At 37.8% G+C, this 19,070-nt stretch overlaps 2 protein-coding genes and 1 long non-coding RNA gene across 3 annotated transcripts; 1 reads left to right on the top strand and 2 right to left on the bottom strand.

The window, feature by feature from the left end:
• Nucleotides 1-1,824: 1,824 nt before the first annotated feature.
• LOC111783833 (transcription factor ILR3) lies at nucleotides 1,825-6,133 on the bottom strand. The gene is made up of 5 exons (XM_023664680.1): nucleotides 5,812-6,133; nucleotides 3,997-4,059; nucleotides 2,871-2,948; nucleotides 2,599-2,761; nucleotides 1,825-2,437 (listed from the first exon to the last, which is right to left on the bottom strand). Exons 1-5 carry the CDS (start codon nucleotides 5,949-5,951, stop codon nucleotides 2,177-2,179), a joined length of 705 nt encoding a protein of 234 aa, XP_023520448.1. The 5' UTR covers nucleotides 5,952-6,133; the 3' UTR covers nucleotides 1,825-2,176.
• An 866-nt stretch (nucleotides 6,134-6,999) lies between these two features.
• On the bottom strand, nucleotides 7,000-8,799 carry LOC111783805 (21.7 kDa class VI heat shock protein). The gene is made up of 2 exons (XM_023664646.1): nucleotides 8,408-8,799; nucleotides 7,000-7,435 (listed from the first exon to the last, which is right to left on the bottom strand). Exons 1-2 carry the CDS (start codon nucleotides 8,715-8,717, stop codon nucleotides 7,149-7,151), a joined length of 597 nt encoding a protein of 198 aa, XP_023520414.1. The 5' UTR covers nucleotides 8,718-8,799; the 3' UTR covers nucleotides 7,000-7,148.
• Nucleotides 8,800-16,032: 7,233 nt separating this feature from the next.
• LOC111783837 lies at nucleotides 16,033-17,015 on the top strand. Its single transcript, XR_002813437.1, has 3 exons — nucleotides 16,033-16,060; nucleotides 16,180-16,237; nucleotides 16,977-17,015. It is a non-coding gene; the product is annotated as an uncharacterized LOC111783837 (long non-coding RNA).
• The last annotated feature ends 2,055 nt before the right edge of the window (nucleotides 17,016-19,070 follow it).

The raw sequence follows: 19,070 nt of genomic DNA, 5'->3' as shown, positions 1-19,070 counted from the left end.
ACACATAAAAACCATATATCAGTTCCAAATTTTGTAGATTTAGGCACTTTTGTTATGTTATAAAGATTGAAAGTCTACTGTTTTGCATTGCAAGCTTGCAACCAGTCTTAAAAAGGTACAGTTCAACTTAAAACACTGCCTTCCATTCTCCTCCCTCTTCAACAAGCACATTCCCTAGCTCACCACTCAAATGAACTTCCAACCCCGTGAGGGAGTGAAACACCTCAAAGAAACCCAACAAATTGAGTCTCCTCCTTAAATGCTCAGTTGGGGTTGAAAATCAGCACTGGCTTAGGATAAAAACCATCTGTAACGGCGTTTACGATTTGAATTTGAGAAGATTCTGGACTCAAAAACACAGCCACATCACTGGAATTCAAAATTCTGGCATCTAATCCATCAAGCAGAGTGACTGTTCTTCGATTTCTACCAATCGGTCAGCTAGAGACTTGTCCAATTGTCTTACTGCAGACATGTCTGTGTACTACGATCTAAGGAGCCGACTTGGCTCTAATACCACTTGTCACAATTGAACTCGATAGTGAGACAACGATTGAGCGGTATTTAAGAGAAATATTTTAGAAAACGTGAGCGAGGAAATACGTAAGCGAGTAGGCAACAACGATGACTTTGATAGTATATAACCCGGGTAGGAAGAATTAATAACTAGTCACATCCTCCTATAGTACATTTTGGGACATTTTAGTTCTAGTGAGTGTGACATGATTTTGATAACTGGTCATACACCTGTATTGTCACAACAATAATAGTAAAGACCTATCTAACATGAGAGTAAGTACAAAAGGTTTGGAACGGGCATGCGGCCATGGATAACACGTCTTGGACAAGCATAACCAGGACATCCGACATGCAGCCACAAGCAACATGCCTTGGACAAGCATGACCGTGACACAGGGCGGGGTCGGGGAAGCCTTCCCCGTCCCTTGTCCCATCACCTATTTGATTCCCCATTCCCCTGAAATTGCCACTTTATTTGTGCGGGGTCAATACAAGGATTCGCGAAAAATTTGCGGAGATCGAGTTCCCCGTAGAAAGTTTTTTTTTTTTCAATTTATTATTTTTGCAAAAATATAGTTATTTAAAAATTTTCATTTTTCAATCTAACCTTCACTGAAAAAAAATTGTAAAAAATTCCTAATAAATCAATATATTTCATAAAGTTCTACTCATATAATTTCTAAAAATTTAAAATTTAATATTACAACATAGTCTTTTAACAATTAAAAAACATCTCCAACATAGTCTTCACTTTAAATATTACAATTAGCTAAAAAACATATATATAATATAGGTTGAAAGTATATTTATATTAAGGGGCACCGGGACATAGAATATAATCCTGTCCTCACGCCATTTATATAACAGGAAAAAATGTTCCCCACTCCTTTTCTCGTTTTCGTCTAAACAGGTAATCCTCTCCCCGTTCGGGGTTGGTCTCTACATGTAAAATGGACATCGAACGGTTGGTCTCTACATGTAAAATGGACATCTCTAGTTATAACAAACAGAAATGAGAACTATGGAACCACTAAATGACCTTAAGATTTAATGTTTTAACTGAATTGTACGTTAGGACAACCAAAAGGAGGGAAAAAAAAATTGAGTCTTTTTTTGTTGATAAGAAAATTGGTGAATGAAGTGGACAAATGAGAGAAAAATGAGAATATCTTTATGAAAAGGATCATTGAACAGAATCTTTGGAGTAAAGGCCTCCAAGACCATGAATGGTAAGCACACAAAATGTTTCTGTACTAAACAAGGGCAAGCAGATGACTTTCAGGTAGGAAGAACAAAAAAAAGAAAGAAGAAAAGGATATTCCCACAGAGTGGCTGCAATTGATCTGTACAGTTCACTAGCCATCCAAGAAAAATCAGTCTCTAGCAGTATTGCAGGCAAAAACATCCCATTGTTAGCCTATTCTCATCAACATTCACATGCTGGTTTAACTTATTCACATTCTTACAGCTAAAACCCAGCATTGATTCCATAAAAAGTCTACAACTTGCAAATACAGTCGAGATATAGCCATCATATAATCATCCAGTTACACAAGGATATGAAACAAGCGTCGAGAATAATGGTAGAATCAGTACAAATGGGGTATATAGTCAGAATGTGCAATCTCAAAACGCCCCTCGTTTTCAGGTTGCCTAATTAAGCAACAGGAGGGCGGAGTACGTGATCTTGTGAGGTGTCGACTGCTGCAGGTGGCATGAACTGCCACATGGCAACTCCTGGGTAGCTGATGAAAGGAACCAACTTGTTTCCAGCTGCTTGGCCTTGAGCAGCAAAAGTGGCAGGGATGGCTGGAGGCAAGAAGCCAGGTTGTGAATTCATGTCTTTTAGTTGCTGCTCCAACTTCTCTTTCTCCATTTTTAACCTCTGCTTCTCATCACGAAGCTCATTCTTTTCAGCCTAAATAAGTGGGAACAGAGAAACTTGGAAGTCTTAAGAGTATGCAGATCGACATCCTCACATCACAAATGTTGTAATATGTAACAATCTTTCAGATGGAATACTACAACGTAATGAAATAAATAGAGATTTTCTTGGTCAGATAATTGTAGAAGACTAACCTTCAACTCTTTAATCTTCTCTGATAGACTTGTATTTGAATCTTTCAACATCTTCGCTTCACCACGTAACTGAGTGACGATTCGAACAGCATCAATCAAAATGGCAGCCTTGTCGGTCTTAGGTGGTCTTCCGGGCTCCAAAATAGCGCCCAATTCCAGAAACCTGTCAAGTTTCATATGTATTCACTCCTAATAGAAATAAAACATACACATCTCGCTAATGTGCATTGTTGTGTGAAGAGCGAGCGAGAGAGAAAGGGGAGGAGCTTTACTTGTCATTTAGTCTGTCCCTCCGCAGCTTCTCCCGACACGCTTTTGAGCTAGATGCGCAACTTGTTTCAGTTCTGACCCTGCAGCATTTTGTTCGTTTGTTTATTATTTACTCTCTTTATCCCTAACCTTTGGATGAAGGGATGAATGAGATGTTGAGTAATTCGTTCAAGGAACAGACTGCTTCTATACGTATCGTTACGATCATCAATACAGATTCCATCGACTCTAAAAAGGAACTAGATTAAAAAGATAAATACAATCGCTATATGAAAAATCTCCCCTAAAAGAAGATTTTTAAGAGCTTATCAATTTGCAATAGCTCTTTCTCTACAAGGCTTTTAAGAATAGCAACAAGAAGGTGAGGGCTGGAAATGGCTTCTCCATCCCAGACCCCAAGGATATCTTAGTCCTCTCTTCTTCATCTTCTGATTTTAGGGCGACAAAACACACTCAGTTTCTTTGATCTTGAATCAGGTTCACAAGGAGAAAATTTTCCAAAACCTTATTTACTTAAAAAAAAGTTTGCTGGTTTTCTGCAAATATATATGAATATACAATTTTTGGCTTAAGAATATAGATTTATTTCTAATTATTTGTTAGTGAAACTAGTAATTTTGTAAAAATACTTAATATTTATATAGTTAATTATAAAATAGTGCAAATAATACCTGTAAAACTTCAGAGATTTGAGTTGTGTAAAACTTCAGAGATTTGAGTTGGGTGTGTTTGTCGAAGTTTAGATCAAGGTGAACGGTGCATTCTTCATCTGCACCTCTAAAATCAATTTAGTAAGAAAAGGTTATTCCCATATCCAACTCTAACGTCGAGGGAGTCTCCACCTCGTTAGAGTTGGGTTTCCGTAGGAGCTTGCCTACAAGAACTTCACCACCCCTAAATGTTCACAAGGGATAATGGGGTAATGCATTCTTCTAAATGTTACAGTCTGAAGCTTACCCACTTGTCACATTCAAGTTTTAATTTGTTAACAAGTCCGTTTCCCTTATTTTCAATCACAATGTTATTTCTAATCTTGGAGGCTCAAGAATATGAAAAATGTCTGAGAAATAGGATTGCAACAAACCAGGGAACTGTAGAACCATCAAGAGCCAAGAGGCTGGTATTTACCTCTTCTTTGAACCAGGCTCCTTCAGGCTATCCGATTCGAACAATGATCCTTCAATTTCCGTGCTAGCAAAGGATGGAGCAAAAAGTTTGATGAGTAAATGCAAAATAATAGCTCCCAACCATCCACCATCACCAAAAAGCAGAAATTTTCGAAATGGTAAAATTAAATAGACAGAGAATGTGAATATATAACAGAAGTGCCGATGGGGGAGGATCATTGAACAGAATCTTTGGAGTAAAGGCCTCCAAGACCATGAATGGTAAGCACACAAAATGTTTCTGTACTAAACAAGGGCAAGCAGANGGGGGGGGGGGGGGGGGGGAGAGAGAGAGAGAGTTTTTTTCTTTTTTACTACTAAATGCAATAACATATCAAAGGAATGTATACAGTTAGAAGAAACTCAGACAGTAACCAAAAGATTAAGTCACTGTTCCATATCGAAAGGCACGTGGTACCACCACAGGAAAAACTCTATAAGTGCACCAGCACTCTCTTTGTTAACATACTAGGGAGAGGTTTCCACACCCTTATAAAAAACGAGTCTACTAGGGAGAGGTTTCCACACTCTTATAAAAAACGAGTCTACTAGGGAGAGGTTTCCACACCCTTATAAAAAATGTTTCGTTCCCCTCTTCAACCAACGTGGGATCTCACAATCCACCCCCCTTGGGGCCCAGCATGCTCGCTAGCACACCACCCGGTGTTTGGTTCTAATACCATTTGTAACAGCCCGAGGTCACCACTAGCAGGTATTATCCGCTTTGGCACGTTACATATCGCCGTCAACCTCACAATTTTAAAACGCGTCTACTAGGGAGAGGTTTCCACACCCTTATAAGGAATGCTTTGTTCCCATCTCCAACAAATGTAGGGATTCACAGTTTAAATATTGAAATAATATTAGAAACATTCATAATTCAAACAAACAAAAGTTATGTTCAAGTACAGGACTCAAAATCTTCCATCAATTCATAGACGTTAACTAAGCAATTTGGGAAATAAAAATGAAGCTTGAAAGACAGGTAAATGACAAGTTCCTCTCGAGGATAGTTAAATAAACCAGACCCTCTACTTTGACCAAATTATCTTTCCTCGAAGTATACATATAATATTTAAGAGACACCAGAGTGAAAGAAAGCAGTCAAAGACTCATGCCTGACATGAAGAAAGTACAGACCATTAAAAGTTCAAAATAAAGATCATATAAAGTTTCTCTTTATAAAGATAAATAGATTTCAAAGTTCATTTCATTATAGCTTCACGTTAAGGGAATATTTACCTGTTAGTCCTGAACTAAAAACAAATTTCGTAAGTCAATAGAACTTGCCAATTGCGTCCCTAGTTAATGGGGGAAGATGGTTTGGAACAATACTTGAAGGGGAAAATTTCTTAATACTTATTTAGTCAACAAGAGAAAATGACTCTGACCAAGCTAGAGGGTGAAAATGTGCTAAAATTCAATGAAACAAGTTATTCATACTGCAAATTTTGAACCCACCCATTTAAATTTCCAACCTACAAGCTTCAATTAAACACTTCAAGCTGTATAAATTAGTACTAAATTAAGAGAGAAAATGAAAGTTGCAGATGCAGATACAAATCGAAGTAGCAAGATCAAAGTCTTAAGCATAGCAACTGCTCACAGTCGAATCTTAGATCACAAGTAGAAGTCCATAAGTGCATACTCGAGGGAATTTTCACACACACACACGCACACACAAGAATCCGACAAAAGGGTCAGCAATCTATGAATTGTCAACGGCTAGAACAGAAAAATGGAACAAAATTGAATCCAGATGAGAGAGAAATAAAACCTGACATTGGAGGAGGCGTTGAGCGGTGGCATGGACCAGGAGAAGCCGGCAGTGGAGGCAGAGAAATTTGCATCGGCAACAGGAATATCATCCATTAACGCATAATCGAAGAGCCAATTGGTGGTTTCGGGGGATACCATGTCGATGGCGATTCAACAGGGGAGCGTGAGTTTCGTTGGAATTGAAGAAGTGAAGCTGAAATTTTAACGGAGAGAGGAGAAAAAATGGAGAATCTGAATCGGATTTGGGGAATAAGGGAAAGAAGTGGTGGCGGGTAGCCGTCGGGAAGATAGATTCGTCACCCCTCCGTCACAGAGTTGAGTTGACGATATGTCGTTTTGGGCTTTTCCCTTGTATTGGGCCTTATAATTATTTTAATAAAATTATTGGAAAGAGATCATTATGGTAATAATAATAACAATAATAATAATAATAATAATAATCATAAGAAGGATGACATCACGCATTTGTTGCATTTGGAAAACAAAAATATAATAAATTAAACAAAGATTCTTTTTTGTTTTGAAAGTGAAAGATGATGTCAAAATTTTTTGGTTAAATTATAAAAAAAAAATACAAAATTTTAGTTTTTGATTTAATAGTAATTTCGGTGAACTTTAAAATGTTACATTACCACCTTCGACCTTTTAAAAAAATAAAATAAAAAAGACTTAAAGACACGAGAAAATATGAACAATGTTGGATGATAGAAGTCCTACATCTGCTAATTTAGGGTTTATAACAAAGAATACTATCTCCATTCGCATAAGGCCGTTTGGAAAAGCCCAGAGCAAAGCCATGAGAGCTTATACTCAAAGTGGACAATCTCATACAATATCATTGTGGAGAGTCGTGTTCATCTAACATGGTATCAGAGCCATGCTCTAAACTTAGCCATATCAATAAAATCCTCAAATGTCGAACAAAGGACTCTAAACGAAAAAGGAGTCGAGCCTCGATTAAGGGGAGGTGTACTTTGTTCGAGGGGAGATGTTGGATGATGAAAGTCATAGGTTTATAATCAAGGAATACTATCTCCCCTTTTGGGGGGAAGCCCATATGCTCAAGATGAACAATATCACCGTTTTTATTGATATGTTTATCATCTTAAACAATCTCTTCTCGATTAGAGAACAAAATAACAATATTATAAGCCATTAATCATTTGATATGAGGTTAGAAATGTAATTATAAAATTGTATACTACACATGTCGAAAGTGTTTGTATTCTCGTCCATAGAAGTTGGTCAGAAACATACATATATTTGAGATCCACAAAGCATATGTAAATTAAGTTTAAGTTAAACACGTTTTCCATTACAAATTTGGCCATGAACTTAAACATCTTGATCAGAATCCTTGCTCTTTGATTCAGCACCTCTATTCGATTCTAACTTGGGAATCTTGATCTCAAGAATCGTGTCATTCTTCATCCGAGCCTCTATTCTACAACAATCAACATCTTCAGGCAACTCGAGTCGCCGAACGAATCCATACTCCCACCAATTGGCACATCGCCAATCGACGAGCTTCGTGGCTTCTCTTTGTTGTTCCTTCAACTGACCACTTATCTCTAACACCTTCCCGTCTTCCACGGAGATTTGCAAAGCGTTTCTCCAAGGTTCTGTGTGTTTGTAAAATTTTGGTTTGTGTCAATCAAACATATCACCCAATCTTTTTGGATGAGTAGCAACAGAGAGAGTTGAAGGCCCTCTGGAGAGTCTTTTAAAACGAATTTGATAATATAATTTCACCATTAAAATCTATTCTCTCTTTATCGTCCTTTCAACTTTCAACTTCAACTCTCTGCAAAATAAATGTTTGAGAATGTTCTTAACCATCGTCAAATTTAAAAATCACTTTCAATTTTATATTTAATATGTTTTTCAGTAAAATTTTAATTTTATATAAATTAGACACTAAATTTATAATTGAAAGACCTATGAAAGACCTATCACGAGTAAAAGGTAAAAGTTTTATAATTGAAAGACCTATGAAAGACCTATCACGAGTAAAAGTTTTGGTAAAATTAAAGTTGGCATGAAAAAGAGGGGGGTGATTACGAGGCGAGGACAATAGTTGCCGCCGCAGGACACCATGACATGGTGTAGGCAGCACCACCTACGAACCTCAAAGGCTATATTAGACAACTGGAAACTTAACCACGCGCAGTGCATCAGCGTTTAAAGTTTTTTGAGATCCACAGGGGTAAACGCCGGTAAAATCCCCCTAACAATCAAACGGGTTTAGGGTTTAAATTAGCGCGTGTCGTTTCCGGCCCACACCCCAATAGAAGTTGGACGGGATTACTATTTTAAAGTCTTCATTGTTTATAAATTCTTCGATGTGGGAGGTTCTGATTTGAAATAAATTTGATCTCTCACCATTTTTTATATTTTATAATCAAAATTCATTTAATTTTGCACCTAATAATTAATATTTTGAAAAATCCATAAAATACTTCTAGGTAAAAAAAATCTCTCTTCCTTCCTCTACTCGATCAATTTCTTACTAATATCTTCAGCTAAATCCAATTTTTTTAATTAATTTTATAAATTAAATATTAAAATTTAAAAAAAAAAAGAGAAGAAAATACCTTGTAATTCTGCTTGAAGAACGTATTCCTGATCGGTCTGAAACCAATCAATTGAAGATTTCCCAGAGCTGCGGAGGGCTGACATCAACAGATCGGCCTCAAACTCCCACAGCGGAAAGGCATCGGCGGGGTCAAAGAACCTCCCGAACAGCAGCGGGCTGAACAACGAGCCCTCGCCCAACACCTTCTGCACACCCGAATTGGGTTGCCCCACAAATCTACTGAAAACCTCTTCTCCAAGAGCCACACTCCATTTTGAAGGGTTGTGGTCTGCTTTATGGACTTCCAGTTGCGGCTTCGAAGTGGCCATGCCGGCAGGGGGGAGCTGTGGCTAGGGCGCAACACAAACTTGGAGCTATTAATAACATTGATGCTTAAAGACATGGGGGGGTTTGAGAACCATATGCTTTGGGCATATTTGGAGGGCTGTAAAGATATTTGGAATCTTTCCCTTTTCCTTTTTCCTACCCATCTTTTCCCTAGATGCCATCTTTATGTGGCTACATAAATTTACCTTTTTCAGCAACATTTACAAACACTAGTACTAACCAACCTCCTAATAGACTATAATATCGAATCATTGTCACCCTCTTTCGTGATCGTCCATTTGGTTTGATTCGTGTCGATCCATTATGGGTATGATTTGAAATCGAGAAATTTCTCCATTGGTTCCTTAATTTTTAAGGAGTGATTTTGTTTAGATCGTACATTCTCCATGAATTTGATTTTTTGTTTTGAAAAAAAGCTTGAAAAACTAAGACTTGATAGATTAGTGTGAGATTCTAAATTGTTTGAACTTTGTGTCAATCTTGTTTTGAAGAATGATTCTTGGTCGCACTGTTTGAACCTCTCAACCTCTCTCAACTATATTATTATCCCCTCATGAGCTCTCTCAGAGTACTCTTGTCGGTCCTTCTAAGTGTTATACATACCCAAGCAGAGGTACCCTCGCATTTAAGAGGTTCAACCACAACCTCAAAACCAATTGCTCCGACCTTAACTTCAAAACCGAAGTTGCACGATACCAACCCTGATGCGCGCGAGCTGTCACGATCGTACATTTTCAACCTTTTGGCGTCATGATCTTGACACACTCATGACATGCCTTGAGGAGAACCCAAGTCCCATATTCATTTTTTCGCCCATCTTTGTGGTTTTGTTGGACCTTAGGCGGCGAGGTTTTTCTTTTCTAACCGAACACCACTTGTACAGAATTCAAGTTTGTTCAACCACACAAGCCGCTTGTACGTGCATGACTCACCAGATGACAAACAACTACCCTGTGCATGACTCACCAGATGACAAACAACTACCCTATGGAGTTATCCCACTTGGGTCCTCCTTCGCCTTTCTCTCCTACTTGGCCCAAGACTCACCACACAAATCATGACAAACTAATTAACTTCGACATATCTCCCCTTAAACTAGGGGAGCGCACCTCAAAGGTGGTCATGGCCTCAACACTTGTATTCTCTGTCTTGCACACAAGGATGCACCTCTCAGTTAGATAAATACCTAAGTTGAAAATCATCTCGTTACTATTTTTTAGTTTTTAGTTACTATTTTTTGAGGTAACTATTTTTGGTTGAACCCACGCAATAAAGGTGGGTGGAAAGCCTAGTTGCCAATTAAAGTGAATGGGAAGTGAAAGGGCTTAATTAAGTTGCCAATTAAAGTAAGTTGCCAATTAAAGTGAGTGGAAAGTGAGAGTCTAAGGGCTTAATTAAATTGCTAATTAGAGTGAGGTTGAGAGTCAAGGGCTTAATTAAATTGCCAATTAAAGTGAGTGGGAAATCATCTGGTCTTTAGCCTGAAATACTGTCTCTCTCTTTTGTTTTTCTATTATTTTCTTCTTTCAAGTTTTTTGCTTCGGCTTTTTTCTCGTTAACGATTTCCTCCTCCGTCAAAATAACAATCGTTTTTCTCCAGTCAAAACAACAAGGGTAAGGCTCGAAAACCAACCATGATATTTACTCATCGTAGCACCAACCCATATAGCAATATTGGGAAACTTGTAACATAGCCACATGTTGACACTATACTTCGAGCCAACTCCTTAACTAACTACCTTCATGTAATACCTTGACACTTCTTAACTAACTACCTTCATGTAATACCTTGACACTTCTCTTGTCTTCAATTCTCTTCGTCCACTTCCAGTTACCCACCTTAGGTGTTAGGCGGTGATTCAATGAATACACGTGTGCTCGCACCTTGGAGCACATCTATGGAGCGGGCAACCCTTCACTAGGGCTCTCCCCCCTTGAACTTGGGCAACCTCTTTGTAGCAATGTTGTCCCCATAAGAACTTTGCAGCAATGTTGTCCCCATAAGAACTTTGCGTTGTGCTCAATTGACCCTTAACTTCTTTGTTGGTAAAGGTTGATGCTATCTTCTAATGCGAATGGTTCTTTGGAAAACACCTGATCTAGTGTGCTTTCTGATTCTTTGATGTGACCACATCAGAACTCCAAGTCCTCCGCAAATAAGCTTGGTTCTTGATTCCTAATGGGTAAGACTCCTCCTAGATTCTATCTGACGTCAATCCACAAAATCTTCTTGATTCTAACTTGCAATTGTCTTGCCCACTCTTGTGTAGGACAAGCCTTAAGGGGAGCCCCATATTAATTTTATTTTGTCCTTTGTAGCCTTTATCGAACATTACATGAGGTTTGTCTTCACCAACCAAATACAACTCATGCAGAATCAAAGTTTGTTCGGCCATGAAATTGTCTGCTACTTAACCAACTTGTCTCTACATTGGTCAAGTCATCTGACTCGACCTTGCCTCTACTCGAGACCAAGGTCTCTCATATGCAACAATACATCTCATCTCATCATCTAGGTTCCCAATTAACATGGCCCACATGTCTTGATGTCATCCCAAGTCATGAGATGTCATCGACCATTACAACTCACTCGGTCATACTCATCGAGAATGGACTCAGTGTCATTCATAACATCGATACATCCCAAATTCCATCCATATAAGTACTATAGAGAAATTGGACCCTTCTGTGTCTATGCTATATCATTTACGAACTTTGTAACGGATAACATGTGCATATTCCAACCTCCAACACATAGACAGGGGCACAATGTTGACATACCCGTGCTGTCTGACACTATCCTTGAAAGATCCATTTTAAAGGAAGTTTCCCGAGACACTTATCTTGTAATGCTTACCCTCGCTGTAAAACATGTATGTACCACAAGGTAGCTCACTTAGACCACATGACTCAGATGTAGTGGAGAGTTGACACCATGTCTCCCCCTAAAATATGTTATGAGACATTTTTTATTTTTTCAGAGTAGATATGATTTTGGTGAACGGTCCTATGGTCTGATGGAGGGTCCATCTAGTGTTAGATTAACACCAAACTTTAGCGAGCATTTAAGTTTCATATGGATGAACTTAACTTTAGAGCCGCATGCCTAAATTTCCTTCGAAACTCACTTTTTAGATTAAGATTTGGTGCCCTACCTCTCTAATTATGATGTCTTAGACCATCATAGATTGACAAAGACCTCAATAATTAGGATCAAGCTAACATTCAAGAAATTCAGTGACTTCCACTTAAACTAACAAGTAATTAAGCTTACTGTTGGAACATATTTAACTAGGTTAAATGAACTTTGGCTTGTTTACGTGTTATTATTAGTGATATAATATGCTTATTAACCCCTGTGATGTATGTAATTTCAATTTATTGGTACATATATATTATGAAACCATGATTACTTAAGCCTATAAGATATCATGATAGACGGTATGATAAGTATGAATGATATGTCATACACATGTACGAATTTCTCTTAGGAAATTCATGTCATCAAATGTATGGAAGAATTATGTATCATGACCATGTACCATATACCATAATTTGAAATGCAGAACCTCATGCATGTTGTATGTCACAAGTACTTCTACTTTCCTTGCATATTATGTACAGACACATATATTAAAAAAAAAAAAAAAAAAGACGGTTACAAAAATAGTTAAAATAGTTTGTATGATATTAATATTTAAGTCGATTCACAATTTATTTATTTATTTATTTATTTATTATTATTATTATTATACTATTTGAGGAGGAATAAAAATCTAGATATTAAAGGTCTTATTTGAATACAAAGCAGTGGGAAAGGAATAAATATTATGGGTTTGGTGTTTGGGTCTTTTATCTTTTTCCATATTCTTCATTTTCTCAAGAGCCAAAGCCCCTTCTTTTTTTAATAGTCAATCACATTGTGTAACTTTTTAATTGGAATATGCTTTTTTAGTGTATTGGGTTTTCAGCTCTCAAAATACCATTGTCACGTTCAGAGGACGAGGGCTACTCTAAATTCTTGTTCAAACGTCAACCTCGAGATACGTGTCACTCGTTCAAAAGTTTCATTTTTATCCTTTACATTTATCATTATTACAAAACAACCATTCTATAAACTCTTTCGTAAGATAAAGTTGCATTTATGTTCCAACTTTTAGGTAAGTTTTGAAATTATTTTCATACCGTTTCGTGGAAACGTGGAGGCAATAAAAAGTAGGGTTTTGAAAATGAGAAGAAAAAAAGGGGAAAGATTATGGATGGATGAAGATAATTTTTATCCTACAGGGTAAGAAATTTATTGAGAAATGTTGATATCGCCAAGTAAATGAGAGCGATTCTGATAATAGGATGATTAAGAAATGCTTTGAAGGAATCAAAAGTTAGTACCTATATCAACAAGGGTCACTTTTCTTTTGGATAACGGAATCGTAAGTACTCTAAAGTTAAGAATGATTTTCTTCGAGTAATGTGTGAGGACAAAATATGCTAAAAGAACTCGTGTTGACTTGTGGGGATTGTTTTCACTCTTAGAATTAAGAATTAAATAATGTGACCAGGTCGCAAGAAATGTAGAGAAGTATTAATGCACATAGGTATCGAGTCTAGATTTTGAATCCTATCTAAATCTTGAACATGAATCGTTACGCAACATTGCACATCGTTCGACATGTGGCCCCCAATTTTTGGAAGCGCAATGCCTCGTGTTCCCGTTGCCTGTGCAAGCATTTACCCTATTACGATCCGTTTTTAATTCTTTTCCACTTTAGATTTGCATTTTTTTTCATATTAAACTGGAATCAAAATGTTTCTCCATGAAATTTGTTGATCTTTTTAATCCATTTTTATAAAATTATGATTTTTTTTAATTTCTTGTCACACGAATAAATAAACGAGTCTAAATCAGTCCAAAATTCAGAACTTACCGAACTTATCATCTTTTTTACCTTCATTGGAATACTGCCTTTTGGTGTGAATCAATTTTGGCTTCCTTCACAAAATTTATGAGAAATCCATTTGTTATCGAACTACTAAAACTTCTTAAGAAAAAATCAAAGCAATAATTTGAAACGCTTTACCTTTAGATAAATTCTTCAGGGAATGTCCACCCTTCTAGCATCATGCAGTGCTTTTGCATAATCTAAGGAATCTTAGGCTCTCTCAAGCCTTAGATATCGTCTTTGGAACCTATGATCTATCTTTACCTTATTTGCACTAACCAACTTTGGTGCAAACCTTGTTGGTCTATTGAGCACTAGGTCATCCTCTCACTCTATTTCGGTGTCAAGGAAGGCTACTTAATTATTGAGTCTGACTATCATTAGGTAGTACTTTCTTTGGTGGATACCTTTGGACTACATTTCTAGCTCTTCCTCAATATTGAGTATCTTTAGGGTGATGTTCTTCTAGAATGTGCCATGTCTCTCAGCATGTACATGCCATAATGTAATAGATACTATATAGGACATCTCAAATATTGCAAGGCCGTCTCTATAGCCTCCAACCACGCTTCTGCAATGCCTTTGATTCCCTATGAACCAACTCCATTTTGGTGTATGTTAGAAGCGTCAAGGACGACAATAATGATGACATCAAGAAAGTCTTATGAACACTTAATTAGTCTAATCCTTAAACTCTAAAGCGTGTTAATCAAGTCGTACGACATACAAAAATCTCTTAATACCAATAACAACTCCTAAAAGAAGTCTTCGATATGCCCTTCTCTCTAACCCTCCTCTGATGGTAACCTTGTCTTGCCAAGACCCTTATAGTCCTTATTGTCTCACCAAAGATAGCTTCGTAGTACCTTCCTACACAACCAACTTGGGCCTTTTCTCATAGTGTGACATCCTGCCAAGTAGCTTTACTTGAGTACACTCATCTGAGTTAACTATGGGTTGTTTAGGAGTAGGTGATCATTGCATAAAGTCGAAACTGAAACCCTGAGCTACTTCACCTTCACCTATCGGTCTCACAATCCTTGCATTCACCTTTAAGGCTAATTCCCGTAAAATTTTATGGCTCATCTTGTCATGCTTCCTCTCTTAGCAATACCCTTTCACTAGCCCTATCGAGCATATAAACCTTACAGGTTCTTGTACGGGATCCTAGGAAACTTATTATAAGCCCTTGTGTGGTGGCAAGCCTTCCTTAAGCTCTAGGGATGCTTCCTCTACAGGTAGACGTAAAGTCCTATGTCCAAGTACCCCCTATGGCACGCTATGTCTCCTGTTGGCTTTACCTATTTGCAAGACACGATCACTACTACCATTAAGGTAGTTTCAAGAATCTTGTTGTCTAGAGGCTCTGCCTCTGTTTGAGTATGCTTCATAGGTATGTCAATCACACTTGTATGTGGAACTGAGTCCTACTCTTCATAACAAAAAATAACCTATTCGAGGGTAGATTCCTACTAACACGATGTCTGAACTTTCCTCTCTCGAGATGTAGAAGGTGTGGTCATAGCTTGACCCTTTTTCTGTTTGCCCTCGACTCGACCACTTCATTGTAGAAATCATATATGTAAGGATTCGAATTTTTGTTTTATTTATTTTAGATCTTATGCTAAGATTTTATTTTTGCTGTCAAAATGAAAAGATATTATGTTGCATTTATTGTCGCTGGAAAATGTATGATTTCTAGCCAGGAAATTACTACCTTAATGGAAAAGTTATAAAGACCTTTTATATTCCCATACACAACTCTCCTCCTTCCTTGGAAACAACTTTTGCTCTCCAAACGTTTAGGGTTTTTGAGGGTGTCTAAGAGTACGGAAAAATCAAGAGGGTTAGCCAGGAAAAACGTGTGAGGTGGTTCGCTGGATTTTTTTCGGTGAGTGGCCGAAAGGAGAAGCGACCAAGGCTATCGGTGTTGAATATCGTTGTGCGTCGGTTGGAATAGGCGAGGGGTGTAGTCGCATCGTCGGAATCGGGGGTGTGACGTCGTCGTTGGCGGCGCAACGACGATTAGGGTTTTAGCGAGATTTCGGGTAAGGAAGACGAAGGAAAACGGGTCGGGTTCACATTTGGCCTCTAGACCAGCCCACGGAACGAACGCAGGCCCTGTGCGTTTCGGCCCAACGCGGACGCGCGCTGCAGCCTTGGTCTCGGCTCCGCACGCGTGCTCTCGGCTCGGCTTGACGTGTACGGCGGCTCGGCTCCGTCAAAACCCACGGCTCGGCTCCGTCAAATCCAGCAGCTCAGCTTGGCGGCTTAATTGGTCGGCTCGGCAGCTCAGCTTGGTGAATCGGTATCACTATAATATATCGATTCCAAGGTTTTTGGCCCTTCCGAAGTTGTTTCTGCCCTTAGTTTTACCATCCGAGGTCAGTATGACTCATAAACGTTAAAAGACAGATTAGGTCGAGGGTTTATTTGATAAATAGCATGAGGTTTAGCTAGGGTACGTTATGAAAAGTTCTAAATTTTTATGTGGTTATCATAGGACATATTTAACCGCTGGGATTAGCTCGTTGTGCGTGACTTCAACCAAGACCATCGAGGTAAGTGACCTTACTGTTGGAGTTAGCTTTGTACGTGTTGTATGATGGTGCGTGCCTTGTGACCCCTGCATGCACCATATTTTATGTGATGTGATTATGTGATGTATAGATTGTGTTGACCGTAGATTGTGTATGTTAGTATTCTATGCCATGAATATGTTGATTGATGCCATAGATACACGTAGAATTATCGAGTCATGTCATGAGATGTTAATGCAACTGGAATATTTATGTAATATGTCATGTAATGTAAGTCAGGTGAGATGCCATGTGATGTAAGAAACGTAAATGCGATGTTAGCACTGCTTATGTAATGCCATGTTAAATATGTTAAGGGACCTCATGCATATATGTATGTCACGTGCATCGGGATTCTTCCCCTTTATGATACGAAAGAATGAAATACGATATTTATGTTCGCCATGATATCATGCGGGCCCTTTTCTGTTCTGTGGTGTCCGGCTACGTGTAACACGTTTTGCCCGACCAAGTCAGGCCCAGGGGGTATGTATAAGAGCCCGCCTGGTGGGTTCATGTACACGTACATGGGCCATGTGTGAAGGAGTACCACACATCCAACCCTACCCGGAATAGAAAAGCGCCCAAGGCTATGAAAAGTTTATGAAAAGTTAGGTCCCGCTCATATGTTGCATGTGTTTGCATTCCTAACCCCAACAGTGGGGTGACTTACTGAGTATTTCATAAAATACTCAAGCCACGTGCTACCTACATTTTTCAGGTAAAGGCAAGGCGCCAATGTACGGTTGACGGCGGAGCTGAGGCCACCATGGAAGTTGGAGACGGGATATTTTTAGGAGTTTACTTTTATTAGACTGTTTTAAGTTATAGGATTGAGTATCGTTTTATTTGAATTTATTTTGAATTCAGTATTGAAGGTTTATTTTCGGAGTTTAGGTTTTGTTTTGGATTCATGAATTTTTATGAAAGACTATTTCAAGGTTATTTATGATGATCTTCAGCTTAATGAGATAAGTATGCATGGGTGACGTCATAATTAGGTTAAAGAAAATTAGGGGCGTTACACGACCACTTCATTGTAGAACATTACACTTATATAGTCAATTTGATCATTGTGTGTATTATTGGTGCCTTGATGATAGATCGTTTATTTATTTACTCTTGTATATTGATGACATGTTAATTACTTCCAAGAAACCGGTGGAAATTGATAAGTTAAAAAATTATCATTTAGATAAAGCAAAGAAAATAATTTGAATGGAGATGGAGTGAGATCAAAGAAGAGGTACATTAGTGTCAATGTCTAGGCAAAGTGTTGGCAAAATTTAGTTCGAATAATTCAACTAAACCTATTGGCATGCCACTTGCTCCTCATTTCAAGTTTAGTGCTTCCATGTGTCTAAGTGTCTAAGTTAGGATGATGACAAAAGGTATATGAGGAATGTTTCTTATACAAATTGGTGCTTTGATGTATGTTAAGGTGTATACTCGACCTTATAAGCATGGTGAGCCACTATATACATAATCCTAATAAAGAGCATTGACAAGCTATCAAATGAATTCTTAGTTAGCTAGGTGGATTCTAACTATGCTGATGATTTGGATAAGCGACGATCCAGTACTAGTTATTTATTCACTATGGCTGGTGAACCTGTTTGTTGGCGTTCAACATTGCAATCTACTATTGTATTGTCTACCACCAAAATAGAGTATATGACAGAAGTTTTTTAAAAAAACTATTTGGATGTATGGCTGGTTAATGACTTGTGTATTGCAGTCTACTATTGCATTTAGATGTGCTTTGTGACAGCTAGAGTGCTATTTGTTTGTCGAAGAACCAAGTTCATCATGCTCGTACCAAGCACAATGATGTCCGATTTCATTTTATTCAAGAAATTACCAATGAATGGGACATTCGTTTATTGAAAATTGGAATAGTTGATCCTGGATATGTTGACAAAGGTGGTTGCTTGTGAAAAGTTTTGGCATTGCTTGGATCTGATCAATATTGATGGAAGAAGTAGTTTGTTAACTTAATAGCAGCCAAAACTGTTATTTGCTTGTGATGTTTTGACAAGGTAGAGATTGTTGCAAGTTGTCATGAAGAATAGGTTCATACATCTGATAAGCATGTATGATTATTTATTTTGGTTCATAACTCATAACCATTTTGATTCATATTCTCATTTATTTGGTTCATAACTCTTTTGGTTCATCTTCTGTTTTAATACATGAATCATCTTGATTCATACATTAATGCTCCTCTACCTATACATAAGGTTGTCTAGAATGGTTGAGATATATAGAGTTTAATTGAGTTTGAGTGTCATTTTTTATTTGTTAAGCGACATTTAGGAGTAATTTTGTTGAGAGATTTTCCAGTATGAGAGTGTGACATATACACTTAGTAAACACTTTGATTATTGAGATTGGTTGCTACTAGTAGATATAAGAAAATTTCTTCCCTCAGAACCAAGTAAGTCTTTGTCTCTTTGTTTAATTTCTGTTTGTGGGTGTGTGAGTACAATCAATCTTGCTTCTACTCCCGTTACAACAATTTGATGTTGCTGTGTTGCGGAACACATGAGAGAGAAGGATACTCAGTACCCTAACATTAGTTTCGAGCTAAATTTCTAGTTGATTAGGTGAAGTTGAAGTGATTAAAGTATTTTTAGGAGGAGCTTCAATCAAAGAAAGTCGAAATAGAGGGAACATGATTCGTTTACCATATATATCATATTTGATTATAAGTAAATATCTAGACATTTGCGTTGCTTGTTATAGGTATCCTTCCGAGAAAGAAACGAACAAGAAAATGCTTATGAAAGGAACTGGTTTGGTGGAGAATCTAATC

The sequence above is a fragment of the Cucurbita pepo genome, unplaced genomic scaffold (assembly GCF_002806865.2).
Source record: "Cucurbita pepo subsp. pepo cultivar mu-cu-16 unplaced genomic scaffold, ASM280686v2 Cp4.1_scaffold000102, whole genome shotgun sequence".
NCBI classification, from domain to species: Eukaryota; Viridiplantae; Streptophyta; class Magnoliopsida; order Cucurbitales; family Cucurbitaceae; genus Cucurbita; species Cucurbita pepo.
Note: the sequence above shows the minus strand (reverse complement) of the source record. Positions and strands in the feature narration are given on the sequence as shown.

Bases quoted from the DNA above. Each gene is read 5' to 3' on its own strand.
- LOC111783805 (XM_023664646.1), bottom strand. From the start codon at position 8,717: ATGGCCACTTCGAAGCCGCAACTGGAAGTCCATAAAGCAGACCACAAC. The intron at 7,436-8,407 runs GTATTTTCTTCT...ACAAACACACAG, and splicing joins TCTTCAAGCAGAATTACAAG to AACCTTGGAGAAACGCTTTG.
- LOC111783833 (XM_023664680.1), bottom strand. From the start codon at position 5,951: ATGGTATCCCCCGAAACCACCAATTGGCTCTTCGATTATGCGTTAATG. The intron at 2,762-2,870 runs GTAAAGCTCCTC...GAAACTTGACAG, and splicing joins AGGGACAGACTAAATGACAA to GTTTCTGGAATTGGGCGCTA. The intron at 2,438-2,598 runs GTTAGTCTTCTA...CCACTTATTTAG, and splicing joins AGAAGATTAAAGAGTTGAAG to GCTGAAAAGAATGAGCTTCG.